General features: G+C 36.0%; 2 protein-coding genes across 3 annotated transcripts; one reads left to right on the top strand and one right to left on the bottom strand.

Annotated features, from left to right (window-relative positions):
- Positions 1–3,608: 3,608 nt before the first annotated feature.
- LOC117400152 (ribosomal biogenesis factor-like) lies at positions 3,609–10,862 on the top strand. Its single transcript, XM_033999612.3, has 4 exons — positions 3,609–3,703; positions 6,668–6,784; positions 8,830–8,946; positions 10,662–10,862. Exons 2-4 carry the CDS (start codon positions 6,674–6,676, stop codon positions 10,728–10,730), a joined length of 297 nt encoding a protein of 98 aa, XP_033855503.2. The 5' UTR covers positions 3,609–3,703; positions 6,668–6,673; the 3' UTR covers positions 10,731–10,862.
- Positions 10,863–11,230: 368 nt separating this feature from the next.
- Positions 11,231–18,559, bottom strand: LOC117399799 (transcription factor E2F5-like). Of its 2 annotated transcripts, none has more exons than XM_059023124.1 (9): positions 18,408–18,559; positions 15,708–15,817; positions 15,366–15,527; positions 14,964–15,007; positions 14,423–14,487; positions 13,802–14,063; positions 12,996–13,190; positions 12,813–12,857; positions 11,231–11,621 (listed from the first exon to the last, which is right to left on the bottom strand). In XM_059023124.1, the coding sequence occupies exons 1-9, from the start codon at positions 18,471–18,473 to the stop codon at positions 11,512–11,514; spliced, it is 1,059 nt and encodes a 352-aa protein (XP_058879107.1). In that variant the 5' UTR covers positions 18,474–18,559; the 3' UTR covers positions 11,231–11,511. The 2 variants fall into 2 exon arrangements, with proteins under 2 accessions (XP_058879107.1, XP_033855067.2); XM_033999176.3 differs by lacking the exon at positions 18,408–18,559 and adding an exon at positions 17,901–18,263.
- Positions 18,560–19,539: the final 980 nt, after the last annotated feature.

The following is a 19,539-nucleotide window of genomic DNA, read 5'->3' as shown; positions in this document are numbered from 1 at the left end:
GCGGTGGTTGGAATGCGACTACAACGAACGTTTTCGTATCAACAGAGGCTGTATGGTTAAAGAAAAGGGCTACTGACTCATTGTGTGACCCTGAGCAAGTCACTTAACCGCCTTGTGCTCCGTCTTTCGGGTGAGACGTAATTGTAAATGACTCTGCAGCTGATGCATAGTTCACACACCCTAATCTCTGTAAGTCGCCTTGGATAAAGGCGTCTGCTAAGTAAACATATCGTGAGGTATGACACAGGCCCGGTTTTTGGGATGGAACCGCATAACAGTCTCGCCTTTTGATTGGTCCATGTCTGTCACATGAATATGTCGTCACGAGTGGAAAAGCTTGCAGGCATTTTTAACATTGTGATCAGAGAGAGAGAGTGATCTGCTTTCCACAACCTTACCATTAAAATATAATGTGGCATTACGCTGTACTGATATAACAAACTATGGGGGATTACTTTATATGAATTATCATGTTATGCACGAATGTAAGAATTGGCTTTCTGTGGTGGTGTACTTTTTTCTTTCAAGGAGCATATATCTATAATCGTTTTTGCAATATATTTTAATATAAAATGTATACACTTTTGCAGTTTTGTTAGAGGATACATTAGTTTACCTCTTATGTAATCATAGTTTTACATATTGACTGCCCCTGTTTTCATTTACGTCGCAAATTCTGGGCCGCTTTGCTTTTCAGATAATGTCCCAAATTCTGGGCCGATTTGGTTGCAGATAACGTCCCAAATTCTGGGCCGCTTTGGTTTTTAGATAACGTCCCAAATTCTGGGCCGCTTTGGTTTTTAGATAACGTCCCAAGTTCTGGGCCGATTTGGTTTGCAGATAACGTCCCAAATTCTAGGCCAATTTGGTTTGCAGATAACGTCCCAAATTGCTATAGGAAAACGCGGGGGGGGGGGGGGGGGGGGTCCTCCGGTCGTACCCCATGAGTCCACAAATCCTGGGCCAACAAACTCGCTAGTACTCTCTTTAGATGCACAACAGTCTTAGCTAAAGAAAAAGGGCTCCTTCGACCCCTTCGACCCCTGGGCCAACAAACTCAGAAGGGCACTCTTTGTGTGCACAAGAGTCTTAGCTAAAGAAAGACATCGGCCACGGGTTCATACGCCACCCTGCCCCAAAGGGGGTTTTATAATGGGATTTCCCATAGACATTTTTTAGGGTGCTATATCTCGGGTTCCGAGGGTCGCCAAGACTTGAAAATCGGTACGGAGGTCCAACTCAGGGTCCCTGTTGATCCCTCCAAGCGACGTGTCCCCAGCTAGAAAGGACACCAGTTTGGACTTTTTTTGCCAACCTGGAGCTCAAAAGCTATTGGAAATGCAACCATGACATGCCATCATGCTGGAAATGTGTAAATTTGTTGAAAATGTAGCATTTGAAAACGGGTGGCTCCCTGTGAAAGAGGGCCCCCAGACATGACCCTAGGAAGTTCAACCCAGTTTCTAGGCCCCGGGGTCATGGAGATTTGACTCCGAAAAGGGTAGTTTTTGGACATTTTTGACAGGGCATATCTCGGGTTCTGTGGGGGTTAGGAACTTGATTTTTTTTTTGCGGCGGGGCCCCATGGGGCCCCACACAAGGAGTCACCATTTTCATGGTTCAGATGCCAGGACGGCTTGGCAAAGTGAATTTTTTCGTCATGACATGAGTTTTTGCGTGAACCACCACACCGTTTTAGGGGGTGGTTTGGGGTGCTCCCCTGAGTCTATATCACTTTGAATGGTGGTTCTATGTGCTCGGGTTCGAGAGATATGTCTGAAATGTGTTTTTCAACCCTGCCCTAGACATGAGTGAGGCTGAACACCCTGAAAATATTTTTTTGCAAAGAATTGATATGAAACTTGGCATGTTACATTCAGGATGGTCTAGAACCCTTCGAACGGTGGTTGTAGGTGCTCTGGTTCGAGAGATATGACTGAAAATGTGTTTTTTAACACTGCCATAGACATGAATTGGGCTGAATACCCGAAAATATATTTTGCAAAGAATTGCTATGGTGGGTGTATGCGTGCAGGGGTTGCATGGTGGTGTGTGCGTGCAGGGGTTGCATGGTGGTGTCTGCGTGCAGGGATTGCATGGAGGTGTGTGCATGTAGGGGTTGCATGGTGGTGTGTGCGTGCAGGGGTTGCATGGTGGTGTGTGCGTGCAGGGGTTGCATGGTAGTGTGTGCGTGCAGGGGTTGCATGGTGGTGTGTGTGTGCAGGGGTTGCATGGTGGTGTGTGCATGCAGGGGTTGCATGGCGGTGTGCATGCAGGGGTTACATATTGGTGTGTGCATGTAGGGGTTGCATGGTGGTGTGTGCGTGTAGGGGTTGCATGGTGGTGTGTGCGTGCAGGGGTCACATGGTGGGTGTATACATGTAGGGGTCTTATGGTGGTGTGTGTGCCTACAGGGGTTGCATGGTGGTACACGTGTGTGGAGGGGAATTGGAGTGCAGGTTTTGCGCAAAAGAGGGGCGGGGAAAAGACTGGGAAGGGTTGGGTAAAAGAAAAATTACTACAATCATTTATTTTCACTGTCGACTCCCAGTCTCCTTACCCTCACTTTATGATTTTATTTTGTGATTATTTAATTATTGTCAAAATAAACGGCCTTCATCTACTCACAGTTGCAGTCTCATTTCTGTTCAAAAAGAACCTGAAACACTTCAATATACTGATGGACGTTACATAAGAAAATGAGATGTCCTTTTTTCGGAATACCATGTTTCTTCCCAAAAATGCGTTTTAATATTAGCCTTTAATAAAGGAAAACGACTGCTTAAATTAATTGTCATGTATCTATTTCAGTGCAATGTAGTTTCTTCACGTAATAAGAAATACGTTTTTTTTTTAATGTACATTTTATTTCTGTTTTTTCATAAAAAAAAAAGATTTCTGGGGAGAGTAAAAAATACATTAACTTTGATTCACGTACTAAGTGTTACTCTCAAATGAATTCACGATCCAGTTTATAGTAAACTGTGCATGGATGACTTAAGAAACTTGCTGTCAGCTGAGTCCCCAAAACTGGGCTGAATTCGAAAATGCAAAGCAGTCCCAAATTTGGGACGTTATCTAAAAACCAAGGCGGCCCAGAATTTGGGACGTTATCTAAAAACCAAAGCGGCCCAGAATTTGGGACGTTATCTGCAAACCAAATCGGCCCAGAATTTGGGAGAAATTATCTGAAAGGCAAAGCGGCCCAGAATTTGCGACGTAAATGAAAAAAGGGGCAGTCTATATGCAAAACTGTGATTATATTAGAGATAAACTAATGTATCCTCTAACAAAACTGCAATAGTGTATACATTTTATATTAAAATATATTGCAAAAACGAAAAAGTACACCACCACAGAAAGCCAATTCTTACATTCGTGCATAACATGATAATTCATATAAAGTAATTACCCATAGTTTGTTATATCAGTACAGCGTAATACCACATTATATTTTAATGGTAAGGATGTGGAAAGCAAATCACTCCCTCTCTCTGATCTCAATGTTAAAAATGCCTGCAAGCTTTTCCACTCGTGTGACGACATATTCATGTGACAGACATGGACCAATCAAAAGGCGAGACTGTTATGCGGTTCCATCCCAAAAACCGGGCCTGTGTCATACCCAATATCCCAGACGCACATTTATGGCGTCATTTCACATGGTGTAGTTCCTTCTCCGGTTGGTCCACCAGAAACTTTAGTGAGTATGCTTCTCAGCTTGTGTTCATTTTTCTGTTTAAAGAAGTTATTAAAAATTATATATATATATATATGATTTTTTTTAAGTACGTGTAAAACATGGGGATTGAGTGTTAGTTTGGACCTGTGCTAACATTCCTTTTTTTTTTTTTTTTAATACGCAGAATCGTACGATACTATAAAGTATTATTATTATACATATTAATACATATGACGAGTGTGTTTACAAAATAGTGTAAGAGGGCAAGTGTCTGTTTTAAAAAAGTTACACACGACACACTTCTGTTCTATAAAAATGGGTGGTGTATGTGTCTAGATGTAAACACCAACTAACCTGGCTTGGATTAGCACTTCGCCTGGCAGGGTGGTCAAACTTCCTGACCCTACGAGCCGCAAACCAAAATCTCCACATGGCAGAAAGCCGCAAGACACGTACTTAAAACAAGAAATGTTTGCGAGTAACACATTTTAAATACTAGCATTGTTGTGCAGTACAGTAGTTGTTGGACTGTCTGTTAGTGGAAGCAAGGGACAAGGGACAGAACGTTGCCTAGAGTTTGTGTAATTTGTATTGTAGTGTAGATCTGCAGTGTATTCATCTTTAAGTGTAACACTATAGTGTTTTCCCATTATTTTAGATTATACTGTATGTATTACGCACTTTAAATAAAGTATATCCAGTTATTATGAAGCAAAATACAATAACTGACCTGATTTCACCACAAACACCACATAAAACACACATTCTTTGTAAGGATTATTTTTGACAAGCGCTTCCTTTGAAGATCTGAATGCTGGGTTTTAAAAAAAAAAATCGTATGACTGCTGCGTGCATTAAATACTATTGCGATCTTTTTTGATGACGAATGCACTGTATTTATTTTTGAAAGGGATTACAGTACCAGCTCATGACGAGATGTAAGATATGTAAATATAATATTAATTTTAAACCTGCAATATAACATGTAAACATGCAGGTCATTGAAACAATAATAAAGTGAGGAAAATACATAAATTGTGAATTTATTTATGAAATATAGGTGAAAACATTACTGCGTATAACTTTCAGTTCAGTACGGTGAGCGTTGGATGTAGTAACCAGAGGGTGCAAAAATAATTTAACACTTAACTCACACATTAAAAAACACAAAATTCTACCAAGTTTCTCATCCTTGACCTTTATTATATTAATTTTAAAAAAATCGGGAAAAAAAAATTCTAAAGTTATCTACAAAAATATAGTAAAACAAAATTCAGCTGCAACTTCAGTCCACGCCACATCATATGAAACTTACACCCCTACATCTAACCCCTAAACCTTACCCCAACCCCTAAACCTAACACTGTCACTATCAAACTAACTCCGTTACTCTTATTTCAACACTGTTTCTTTTGCATCCTCCAGCAGCCTCTAGTACTGCATAAACACCTATACTCTTAACAGGGGTTACACTTGTTTTGAAAGGCAGTGCCGCTTGTTTTTCTTGTGAGACTTGGCAACACTGCCCCACAGATAGGACAAGACAAATAAACGAGACAGACAGAGTCCTGCAACGATGCCATTGCCTGGGTCGTATGCTGTATATTTGACCAGAACATGACCAACCATTAACTTATTTTTTAAAACATTTTTAATACCCTTGGTAGTTATGCAGACTAAAAGTCTGATCACTTGAAATAAATTATTCGTTTTTATAATATATATATATATATATATATATATATATATATATATATATAGCTAATTCAATATGTTAAATAAGAAGACCACATAATAAATTATACGTAATGTTATGGCTGAAATTCAAATGATATCATCATATATTTGGTAATACACAGCTCTTACCCGGGAGTGGCATGCTCCATGTGGGTTAGTATTATTACTTATTTCTTAGCAGACGCCCTTATCCAGGGCGACTTACAATTGTTACAAGATATCACATTATTTTTTTACATACGGTTACCCATTTATACAGTTGGGTTTTTACTGGAGCAATCTAGGTAAAGTACCTTGCTCATGGGTACAGCAGCAGTGTCCCCCACCAGGGATTGAACCCACAACCCTCCGGTCAAGAGTCCAGAGCCCTGAGCCCTAACCACTACTCCACACTGCTGCTGGTTACTTCTATTGATAGCACCAGAAGCTTAATATGTCCTATTTACTAATTTTAGGTACTGTACCAAAATGTTAAAATGAAGTGTCAATAAGTAGACATATTTTATATGAATGTTTAAAGACAGTGTTTGGTACAAAATCTTCAAGAGATCCTAATTAGAAGCTGAGATACAAATGCTCGAATTTACAGGAACAAATAAAAAATCAATCAATTTGTGTTTTTCTTGGTAAAAAAAAGAAAAAGGAACGTGCCATCAATAATAGAGACATCATTTTAAAACACGCCTTGAGAAAAGAAAAACAAATAAAAACTTTTCAGCAATTTTCTTTTTCGAGTTCCATAATTTCACAACTGAACAACCATGATCCCAACCAAAGATTACAACCTATTTTTACAATGACTAAGCTATAATGTAATTTTTTGCTTGGATCATATCCACATTGTACAGTAAAAAACGAAACCCTCAGATTAAGAAAGCAGTAACACACAAAAGGGTGTTGAAATATGGTCCAATGTCTGCACGCCTAGGGGTGTGTTGTTTTACATGAGAATAAGCCAAATGCTAACCAGCTATGGTCTTTAGATTCTGGACCACATCTAAATTGTTATTATTCTTATACGAGTGTGTGTATAAATTTATCAAGACTTTGTGTACCATGGTTTACACTTTAACATAGCAATATAGAATAATATTAATTGTCATGAAATGAAATATTTGTAATTGTTTGTAGATTTATGACTGTACTTTATGTAATAAGTTGGTATAACTTCAGTAATGGCACAGTGCAATAAATAGCTTACTGTTTGGAAGTGACCATTTTGACTTTTCAATATCTTTCCTCAATCAGGTAGACATGGCTAAAAACAGATCAAAAGGGCAGAAGCAGAAAAATGTCTTTCAAGTAGCCAATAAAAACTCTAAACCAAAAAATAAAACAAAGCCTGTTGCAACAAGCCTTAAAAGGGTGAGTACTGATGTGATTATATTGATTTTAATGTAGAGAATCCTTTTCTTACCTGTCATTACCATACCAACTTTCTCACACATCTCTTATTGCTTTGTTGTTGACTTAAGTTTTCACTTAAATATGAATCAAATACTGTACTTGGTTTCATCTATCCATTCATTTCCTGTATGTGTTAAAAGTAACCTGACACCACATAGTTTCCATTGTACAGCATCGAATGTGAGTGTGTGGCTCAGGTACGGTCCTATTACCTTCAACAAATTAAGTCAACTGTGGCAGGAAAAATACATTAATATAAGGTCTGGAAAATATACTGCAACAATAAAGGAAAATGTTGTTGTGCAAATGAGTAATAAGCTTTTCAACAATTAAAAAACATTATTGCAAACTTGGAAGAAATGCATTTAGAAATGTCTCTTCTGTAAGGATAAGTATTTTGTGGTAATATTTAAATAAAGTATCTTACACAAAAAAAGGTATTTAATAATATATCAAAGTAGAAGATTACTGGTGTATGTTAATGCTTAAAGATCTTACATACAGTCACTGTTGACAGTGTTTCTCTAGTATTGCAAGAATGCAACAGGCTGCACTTGTTTGTTTCTTTTTTTCATTTTGCAATAGGAAAGAGCTCCGTTGTTTTAAACAAATCTATTTGTTATTTCCTGAAATCTTGCAACTACCTAAATTATTGTATACCATCTTTTCAATGATATCAGCAAAATGTGGTTTAGACGTCTGGAATGTCAAAGCATGATATTGTTTTGTTTTTTAACAAAGCATCGCTTTTATTTTCGAGTGAATTCATTTGTTGCATAGTTGTTTTTTTGCCAGCAAGTCTTAGGAACTCCTAATGCCATTAACAAAACTCACTTTTATTTTAGTTTTACTCTTCACTGGATCACAATTGCAGCTCTAATGTATTTGCCAAATTTTAACAAAAAACAACTGTTTTGGGCTAGTGGACCATTAGAATTCACACTGAGTTCGGCTTGGTCTGTTTTCCAAAGCTGCAATTTAGGAAGAACCGAAACATTGTACTTTGAGCCAGACACATACTAAACACTTTTGAGACTGAAAATAGTGCAGAATAGATTTATTTAATTCTAATTCAAACTTTTATTCAATCATGAAAGTCTTCTAAAATGTATGCAAGGAACTTCTATTGTGCTGTGCTACTGTACACCATAAAGTATACGATTGTGTCTATTGTAGTGGATTGTATTGTTTGTATGTATGCTCCACTTCTGACTAATGCTATATCCTTAATGTGTCACTCATTAATCATTTTATAATAACCGTTTCAAGGTTCTGTGCGGATGTGGGAACTCTTAAGGACTGAATGGATGGTTGTCTGTATGATTCTATTGGTGTGTGCCAAAAATCTTAGCGTCCGAGCTAGATCGCCGAGCTCATTATAATCCTATGAAGCTTGGTTTAATTAGTCAATTTTCATGAAATGAGCATCTGAGATTTTTGGCACATACTAAGCCAGGCAATATGCACCTTAAAAATAGGAACTTCGGACCCTATTATATAAAGCTTTTTAGATTGAAGGAAAACATATTAATGAAAAACAGAGGACGTACAAATCAATCAATTGGATTGATTGAATTAGCGCACACACAAATAGGTAACATTTCTTCCTGTGTACTTTTATAATTTAATTCAGTGTCTTAAACATTCACCATGTACTGTAGGCTATTAGTATGCTGTTGGTCTGAATACTCTAAATAGACCTACTGTATTAGGGATTTAAGTAAATGTATCAAGTATGTACAGCCTCACATGTTAGACCTCGCAAACAATATACTTGCCATACAGTTTTTTTTTTTTACTGTTTAAACATGAAAAGCTCCACGAGGAAAATAAACAGAAGTAACAAATTAGGATTACAGTTTACACTGAATGTTGATTGCAGCAGTGCTATTTTCTTATTAAAAGGCTGTTTTGTTTTCTTCTAAATATAAATTGTGTTGCTTTTTTAAATTAATGTACACCTAATGTAGTCTGGTAACAATGAGTGTTTGTTCTTTATTAAGATAAAAGTTGGCAATAGCGACAAGGTCGACAACATGAATAAAATATTTACAGAAGTACAAAGGGAAGTCAAGAGCATATCAAAATGCACAGCCCAGGAACCAACACAGCAGCTTCAGGTAAACCCCTACTCCTAAATTGTCAAAATAATCTGCAACAGAGACATACTAATGACATGGGCTCAACCCAGAAAACCACTAACTTTTTTTAATTGAATCTAATGAGGGCTTCTGATTTTCAGTTTTAACCGATAAAACACCCCCAATACAAAATAAATTAAATCGGTGGATAGCCAGTAAACACCGGAAAACACCTGATAAAACTGTGGAAATGGTTAATCAATTCACGTTGACTTTACCCTTTTCACATTGAAAAATAAAACCTACAACTACAAAAAAAAATATATATATATACATTTCACCGTGCTGCTGGGCAGTGTCCCACCTTCCTGGCTTGTATCTATCATTGATTCGTTCTGAATACTTTACACCCGCCAACTACTGAGTGACAGCAAATTCCTACATTTCTACTGGTGACTCCGCTTGCAAGATTCAAAACAGCATTACAATCAGGATGAAGGCTTGTTAGCGGGATTTAAAGCTGTATTACAGTTAAGATACGGAGGATTTAAAACAGAATTATGGCGGAATGTGCAAAAATGCCTACACACAAAAAACCCAGAAGAATGTGCCTGTGACCATAAGGATTTAACTGTGGAAGACAGCAAAGGAAAGAAGGTACAATTTAAGTGTGCAAGTACTGTCGAGTTACTACTATAAGTGCTCAAGCATTTTTTAAAGTAACCAAAAACACTAATTTCATACATTATATCAAAAATGAAAGCCCCGAAAAAAAACAATTTACATAAAACTCGAAAATAGTTAAAAATAAAGCACAGAAAAATACAATTAATAAAACCTGAAAAACAGAAGCCCTAAATATAATTTAAAAGCAGACTAAACTGAAAAAAAGTTTTACTGCTTCAGTATTTGTGTGTTTGTTCATTATTTAAGAAGTCTTCTAATTTGTCCTGCAGTCTTTTTGAACCTATAGCCTAAAATTGGATACTTAACTAAATCAAAAGACACATTAGAGCTCAATGAGCCATATGTTTTGACAGTTCTGACCTAGATTATTCTCTCTAGTGGGCAGTAGGGCAGACTGGATGGACTGATACCAAATTACATGGATTTTTTGTTGGTTCAATCACTGTTGATCCTATCATTATTGAAGGAGGCCTTTATTTTGACCATCTCAAAAATTGAGAAAAACTATTTGTAATGGCAATGAACATAACCCACATATGCAAGTCTTAAAACATAAAAACTATTTGTTTGGTTCCACATTATAATGAGATTATTCCCTCAGGATACTGTTTTTGCATCAGGTTATGATTTTCTTAAAGCGCTATTAATTAAATTATCAATCACTCTACTCCAATTTATAGAATAGTTTGGTAAAAACACAGCTAGATGAAAGGGAGAACTGATCACTAGGATTCCCAAAGATGGCACTGTTGAAATGTTACTGTTCTAATTGGAGAATATTTTTGGCCAACATAAAGTCTTGTTGTGACAAGACAGTCAAATTACTGGACTATACCCAGTGAATCATAGAATGCCACTAGGTACCACATTTGAAGTAAATTCTTCAAGATGGTAATCTTGCTCAGAAGCCAAAAATACATCCAGAAACACCACAAACACAACATTATACCAACAGGTACAGTATCTGATATCTAATACATAAGCTAGCAGTAACCCCAAGGAGGTTATGCCACTTTTTTTGTCAGTTTCTTTGATTTGTGACATTTCGTGCTTTCTCTCCCTTCAAGGTCACAAAACCAGCACCTGTCGAAATCCTCAACATGGATGCAACTGCCCAGCTGTTTTCTCAGTTATAGCAAATCTTAGAATAATAATTGACAAGTGTTGATTCTCAGAGACATAGGATTTATTTAATGCACCCGTGTGTCAAACTTTGGTCCAATTAAAAAAAAAAAAAATTAAAACAAATCTGCAAAAAAAAAAGTCAAGGTTGTTTTCAGTATGTACAAAAAACAAACAAACAAATAAAAAAGCAACCTGCAACTACAAATAAAGTCTTTGTAAGCCTTTCCGCCAATCTAGGAAAGTTTAAAAAAAAAAAAAAAAAAAAAAAAAAAAGTGCTGTGACAAAAGTCATTTCACCAAAATTATAATATATACACACAGAAAAAAAAAAACAACAAAAAACAACTCTGTAGGGAATGGCAGTAACAAAAACTACATTCATCAAACACCTGAAACACTAAAATGTTGTTCCTTGGCAGTAACATTTTTTTTGTTCCATGCATGTAACTTTATACAAAAGAATTTTAACAAAAGATCTATTCATGTTATTCTGGTATAATGCCAATTTAAAAAAAAAAAGCAAATATGAACATAATGCATCACTGAAAAGTATTTTCAACTGAAACAATTTCAATATAAATCTTTCAACTAAATGATTTTACTTTTAAATGTCATGTCTGGCAAAAACAAAATACTAGTTTGGTTACCTAAATCCATATGAATAGTTAACCTTTTGATGTATACACCATAAACCCATAAACATAAATATCATCCTTACATTACAGATTACTCTAGTTAAGACTCAGGGTTGCAGGAGGTAGTCAAGATCATTCAAACATGTTGCAACATCAACTAATAATTTAGAATTTGTACATCGAAGAGATCACAGACTCCTTCATTGTCATCCAGATTAAAGTTGTAATCAACACCAGGTGTTGGGGACAGTCGAAGCAAGGGGAAAACTGTAAAGAAGGTACACAAGGTTTACATTTCATAGATAGAAAATGCATTTATTTATATATACTTTTTTTTTAAAAAAAGGGAAAAAGTAAATTCTTGCTCCCTTGTAAAAATGAATAAATCTTTAGGATTGTTTTTAAAAAAAATATATTGTATGTACACACACACACGAACACTGAGCATCAAAAGAAACGTATCGCTTATATTTGGATAAAATTCACTAGATGTGATCGAAAAATAACAAACTCTGTTTTAGAGCAGGTGCAGTGACTTTTTTATTGTGCTGATTAACAATTGACATCACGAAGATGCTGCAAAATGATCTGTCGATCTTGGGCAGGTGTTGTGACGCTGTTTCCCAGTTAGTGGCCTGTCATTGACAGAGTGTGTCTGGTTATACCGTCTCGCCAGGTTTGAAATTGCTGGCTGTGAGCACCCAAGACGGCGAGCCACAGTCCAACCTCCAACATGCCGATTGCACGAAGGCGCTGCTCTCTTGACAGACGTGGCATATTGGTTTTCTGTGATTTTCTTTATTTCTTTTATTCAAGCTTGCAATTCAACAGATTAAATCACTCCACATCCAGTGACCAAACAACTGTCTCACCAATTAGTTGATTAAGTACATATGCTCCAGTCATAATCACTCAAGTGTCATGGTCAAGGATGAACGAATGATCGAGTGATTAAAAAGAAACCAAAAACATTTCATCACAATGTCCATCATTTATGTACCTTCTTTTTTTTCAAAAATGGCTGTGTTATAATAGTGATAAGTTTCTTTTGATGCTCACATATATATATATATGACACACACATTTTCAAAACACTAGAATTTAATTTTATGGCCCTGAAGAATTCTTAAGATTGTGGCATGACGTGACTAATTGGTGTGACCAATATCCATGCTAACATATCAAAGCTTTACCTTTATTTTTGCTCAGTGTTGCAGTTTAAGTGATAATTCAAATTGCAGTATTTACAGTAACATCATGATCGTGGGAAGATTAAAGTATCTAACCCATAAAATGTTTTAGTTAAGGAGTTACTGCAAGTAGATACAAATGTTACAGTAATTTTAGGATAAAAGAAATAATTTGCATGAAGATACAGTAGGATGAAACAATACAATGTATATTTTGGATGTTCATAATGTCTATAAATGTTAGATCCCCCCCTCCCCCCAAACTTACCATCAGAAGACATCAATTCATCCATCAAATCTGCAACAATAGGTCCTAAAATAAGACATAAAATGCAACTTACAAGCTGAATACACAATACATTTTAAATGAGGTTTGAGAATGTTCTGTGTTCACACCCACTCTATTAAACAACAGGCCAACACAGACAAATTCACCACATTTTATCCTTACCTTCAGATTCTTCCTTTATCTGATCAGCAGTGTTCAGTTTAAGAATGCTGTTAACATCCAGGGGAAGCAGAAAACCATGGGCATCATTGACTGATTGATTATTATTTTCCATTTCAATGCCTGTGCCAGTCAAGGGGTCTGGGTCTGCTGAATATTGGGTAGTTTGAAGAGTACTGGACTGTAATAAGCCGCAGTCTAAAAAAAATAAATAAATAAAAATAATAATTGGATGTTTAATAAAAATAAAAAAAAATCAATAGCTAATTTCACACACTAATGAACTTTAGAAATGTATTGTACCTGCTTATTTAAAATGAACCCCTTAACATTATAAACGAGCATGTCAGTGACATTGAAAAATAAATCACCATTGCCTATATCCACAGAATGCACATATAATAATGCAAGCGTGACACACACAGACACATACATACAGACTGCTTTATACGGCCTAAGGATATGTATTAGTTCACTCATTTTGTATATAACCTTAGCTGCTGAGTGTAGTAGAGTGACTGAAGAAATGCAGAGTAAACCAGAAGAGACCCTCAATGAATTACATTAGAGGGAGCTGCTGCCTCATTTAACATTGGTATTTTAACCAAATTGCAAAATATTGTATTTAGTAAATTAGAATAAAGAACAATATTCTAAATAAATAAAAATAAATAAATAAATAAAGCACTGTAGGTGTTATGTGGGCTAAGAACAGTAACAATGGACATGTGTTTAATCCTCTTCATGCTCATCAGTTGCACTTGACTTAACCCCCAAGTCTAAATGGATTTGCCTTTAGTAGTACATACCAGACTGCATCTCTGCTGTTGATGTCTGTGGTATGTGTCGTTCCAACAAGGAGGCCTGCTCTGGCAAATGCCGAGCTGGAGGTGAGTTCTGGGGAGTTGCAGGGGTGGCTGGTGGAGTAGGCATTACCGACAGGTCATCAGGTGGCGGAACTGAAAATACCACCGGCTTCGATGAACTGGACTCTCTGTTCATTAAAAGCACTTGGATAGGCCCAGAGTGGCTTCTTAAATTCACCTGATACTTCTTCTGTCCATTTTGACCCTTTCAACAGGAAAAAAAATCCAGTGAGAAGTATGATACCATAAAAATTATAACATAAGACAAATGTTATTTCAGTAAACTACCTGTATACACAACTTTATCCTTTTTAAGCCAAACGACGCTTATACAACACAAAGCCATTTTTGTCAATAGTTAGGTTGTGCAGAATGGAAAGTAACTGCAGGTATAAATCCTGAAATATAGCGTTAGGCTATGTACAGGTAAATCCATGCAAATGTCCTCATGGATCCTACAGTGTTACTTCTGAGAATTTTGTCTGGTCTAAGTTTTGGTACAAATGCATTCATTTAAATAAATAAATAAATAAATAAATAAATAAAAATACAGCCTTTACATACCAATTCGGGTACTGGTACCTCTAACTGTGTACCTGATGGAGCCAGAATTGCCAGGAGAGTATCACCTATGGGAAAACCAATTCAGAAAAGTTCAAACAAAATTCATTAACATTCAAGACAACCCTTCTTAAACAGCATCAGTGTCTTAGTGGCCATAATTACACAGGGGCAACCCAAGACCAGGCCTGGTTAACTAGTCAGTTTAATGGAGTATTTGGACAGGGCCCCCTCCCCCATACACCGCTTTACACATCAGCAGTGTTGAAAAGGTTACTGCTACAAAACTACATTAAAACAAAATAGAACATCCAAGCTATTAAACCTATAAATTCATGTTTTAGCCTTTTCACTATTCTTATATGACCAGACTTAATTATCCAACCCATTATCCTAATTGGTGCCAATAAATGCAGGCGATTAAAAAAAAAAAAAGAAAAAAAAAGTTACTAGAATTTTACTGTAATCAGTGTATTTTATCTTACAAAACATTTAGAAACTTTCTAACAATTCAAGTGCTTAAAAAGGAAGAAAATACACATACCACTGAAGCAATTGCAAATATCATCATGTGTAACATATGCAAATGTAATAAAAAGTTGAGGAAATATTGTAAAATAAAAAGCAGACATTTTAAAAGTTATTCCATTTTACGACATGACAGTGAAACTCTATTAGGGTTGACCTACTAGAAATTGTTTATTTTAAAGTAGTAATATCAAAATATCTACTGTAACTATGGTTGAAGTTGCATCAACAAAACAAATAAAATACACAGGGGGTTGAATAGTTTTAGCTAATTCATCCTGCAGTAAAGCGTTATGAGGGAACAGCTAAATGATGTGGATTCTGGCTTTTGGTCCGAGGGGCAACACTTTGTTTGTAGTTTAATCCTCCCATACTGTATATTGCAACAATACACCTATTATTTATGTATAAAGGATATCTGCTGTTTGTTGGGTCATCAGACACGTTCTTTATACTTTGCTGAAGCCAGATTTTCTGCTGATCCAGATCTTTCTCCTTCATCTCCAACTCTTCAATTTGTGCCTTTAGATGTTGGAGTTGGTCTAAAACTTCTTTGGTATTGCAGCCTACACTCACACCACTGAATTAAAAAAAAACAAAAAAAAAAAACACATTAGATTTAGAAACTCACACCTGTTGATTTCTTGAAGCCAACACGATAAAGAAGCCTGCATGCTTTAAAATAAATAAATAAATAAATAAATAAATAAAGGGAGGCAAACAAGTACCGTTAAACAATCCCTTCAATGCCACCACTTACTTCCATTGAATGCTGTTCTTCGTTTTCTTCTCAATTAAGCCGATTCCCTCAAGCACATTGGTAATGTCATATATTCTTCTTTTTTGTCTGACAGCAAGACTGTCAGCTGCCTGTTAAAAGGATAAGAACTCTCATCACCAGTCTGAATTTAGCAGAGAACCACCCGAAAAGAGTTAATCTTAATGCTCCTTTAAACTCTGTCTCAGTTTGCAGTTTGCACATTGCTTACAGTATGTGCGGTCTTGCACAAAAAAATAGAGCCAACATAAAATTCAAGACAAGTAGTAAGCTGAAGCCATTTTTAAAGTTCAGCAGTGATTTACACAGTCGAATGTGTACTGTATAGTGATAATGATGTGTACTTTGTATTCAGAACTCCCAAGATAAAAAGAAGCACCTGTTCAAATATTAATGCACACATACGGTTAACTGGGCTGTAAAACATAACCTACTGTAATTAACTGAATCAAAATATACTCTGTTAAGAACATAGTATATTAAGACCGTTTACAGTTTACTTGTTTTTCTTTGAACAAGTATTTAGCACTTTGCTTTCTACTAAACCGTTTCTGATGAAACACGTTTTGTATATAACCAATATACAGTGCTGCCAGTGTTTCAAGGAATTCCTCACCAATAGTCAGCCACAGCCAATTTTTTAATTTTTTTTTTTTTTTTTTTTTTTAAGATTTTGAATAACTATGATAAAATCTACTAACGGAACACAAATCTAATAATTGACCCCCCCCCCCCCCCCCCCAATAAATAAATAAATAAATAAATAAATAAATAAATATTGGTGACCAGTAGCCTTTACTTTGTGGGTGTAAGGTGAAGCCATGAAAAAAAAAAAAAAAAAAAAGATAAACACCAATGCCGCAAGCTTGCCAGTAATTTGAATAGAACAAATACTGTAGCTACTAAACACTACTGTGCCCAGAATCTTTGGCGCGAAAGAAAGGAGGGAGATGGGTCTGTGCATAAATATCTTGTGAAAAATATTGTTGATAAAAGGTGTTCAATCTTCGTTTCTGTCAAAAGAAACACTTACCATTGTTATTTTTTGTATTACTGGATTGGATGTTTCTTTGGGAAAAGTTAAAAGTGTAAAACAATAACACATTCATAGAGTAGTACATTTTATTACCAGTGACGATGGCTTAATGCCAAAAAATCACAAATTGACGTCTGGCCATAATGTACTGTATGTTAAAAGTTTACTATGTATGAAGTACTATATATATATATATATATATATATATATATATATATTAGCAGCAGACACCTGAGGAATGAATGCAAACACGTATGGCATTTGTGATGCATCAAATTCAATTGAATTAAAATTATAAAATGTTAATAATGCAACAATAATACTTGATAATAGATACCGACTAGGCCTATACGAATTGCAGAGAAATGTTTTTACACCTCACTAGTTAGTTAATTAAATAATTAATTAATTAATTAATTAATTAATTAATTAAAGTGTTTGCTCTTACCTGGATCACTTTGATCCTGGCCAGCAGAAATGGCAATGTCAACATACAAAAAACAAACAAACAAACACAGAAATCTGCAAACACAGAAGTACACTGAACTATTATTTATTCAATGTACTGCTCGAACTTAAAATGACAATATCTACGCTGTAGTTGGCTTGTCAAGGAGTGTCCAACATTGCTATAATTGTAATAAGATCAAATTAAACAACAATAAAAAAAGTATGTTATTAGTATAATGTATGTAGGAGTACACGTAATCATTGACATTTTAAAACAAAAATAAAACTATTAAGAGACATGTTGCAATAACCGTACACCTGCCGAGAAATGCGTTGGCCTGCCGTATTGACACGAAGATGAAGGAATACAGCAGGCCATGGACTACGACTGCCCTAGTAGTGTGTGACTGGTCTCAGGTGTACCAAAACAAAACAATACGCACTAAAGCTTACTAAACACGTCCATAAACAGGAAATATGATGATGGTCGAAAAAAAAAAAAAATCTACAATCATGTTAAACTACAAATTGTACGGAAAAAAAATACTTATAACTAGTTAACTGAACTTTTGAAGTTAAATGCGTTCAATGCGATGATAATCACGTTTTCTTTTGTTTGGCTTTGCAATGCAAGACCATACTGACGTTAACATAGTCCGTTAACTACTGTAATATAAATCAAAACTGACCAGTTTAAGATCGAGCACTCCATCCTTTGCCTCCTGCAACAATGTTACAAACTTGGTCGTGAGGAGTCCTAAACTTTTCTCGTGGCGACTCGGGGTACTCGGGGTACAGTTCTGCTGGCTCGAGCTCACCGACTCAGCCATGATCTCCAGGCAGTGTTGTGTCCAAGATCACGCTACACGCATAAACGCCAAATAAAAACCTGTATCACCGCAAGTCGTTAGTCCAAGCCGTTCCGATTTATTTGTTCAGTTGTTTATAATATACCAATAACATCTCGCACGTTTCACCGTTAAGGAACAGGACCAATTTTAAACTGGAGGAACTGACGTCAGCTCACTGTTGCCTCGGCAACTGGAACAAAAATTACCCAACCCCCCTTTCCAGAAGGGAAGTGGACACAATTAAAGACAAACATTAGTTTTTACAGCAGGAGTCTGATTTTTCAAGAAAATTGTTTTTGTCACACTTCCACTTTCCAGCTTTAATTACATTTTATTATAACTTACTGGTGTATTTTGTACTTTTCGGAGGAGCTGTCGGACTGAATAGACAACATTCGCCATGATAAACATACCTACGCCCACGCCCACTAACTAACTACCCAACTACAAGGATTTTTTACGAACAACATTTTCTCTGTCCTTCGTTTTTTTAAGTAGTTTTAATACAATATCTGCTAAGACAGAGATGGCTCAGGGCATCCTGGACTGCTGGTCTTTTTTTTGTAACACCTTCCCAGGGAGGGCTTATTGATTTGAATTGCTTTTTTGTAAATTTTGCCATATGTGGAGTGATCTGGTGCATTCTGGGAACCAGTTACAATAGGTGTAGGCTGTGGACAATGTACAGATACATTTATCTGTCACAGCCCTACCCCTTGAAGGGCGGATCTAGCCTTGTAGTGACTGGTTCACTAAATTCTTGTGATCCTTCCCCACCTCAACACATCTATAACATACTTTGAGGAAATGTTTATTTCAGTGCAATTTGGAGCACATTTGCAAGTCCATTTAAGTAACATACTAAGAGTAAAACTATAATGAGCAATACTTGGAGAAAATATGGAATTAGCTTTAAAAAATGTAAAAGCTTCTGCCTGTTTATTTACACTTTTCTCTTATTAACTGAATCAACTGCTGATGTACAGGTGTTTTAGTTTGTAGCATCACAGATACAGTCATTGCCAAATATTACAAGGACAAATAATACATTCTAATTTCTCTTGATATTCTTTCAATTTTGTAACTGTGAACACCAGATTTTTAAAGGACTTGCGTATAGCCCGTCAAGTTTATAATCTCATGGGATAGAAAAAAGGCAACCACATCATTTTGAAATGCCTTGCTTAAACAGCGCCCAACTTGCTGGAAATGTTGTGAGTGATTTTTATATAGATTTGATATATTATATATATTTTTTTGTTGCAACTTTCTTTTATGTGGAATGTAATAAAACGAGTGAGTTTTTTCCCCATCTTCACAACGCCATTTACACGTTTGTTTTATTTTAAGTGTTTAAAGTTAAATTTCAGTTTTTGTTTGCTTGTTCAGCTACAAAAAGTCTGAAGTAAACCTCATGTCATTACTTTATGTAAATGTGCCTATGGCCACTGTTTACTGCGAAGAAATGGCAAGAGTA

This window comes from Acipenser ruthenus, chromosome 4 (assembly GCF_902713425.1).
Source record: "Acipenser ruthenus chromosome 4, fAciRut3.2 maternal haplotype, whole genome shotgun sequence".
Taxonomy (NCBI): Eukaryota; Metazoa; Chordata; class Actinopteri; order Acipenseriformes; family Acipenseridae; genus Acipenser; species Acipenser ruthenus.
The sequence above is the reverse complement of the archived record's forward strand: the minus strand, read 5'-3'. Positions and strand labels throughout refer to the sequence as shown.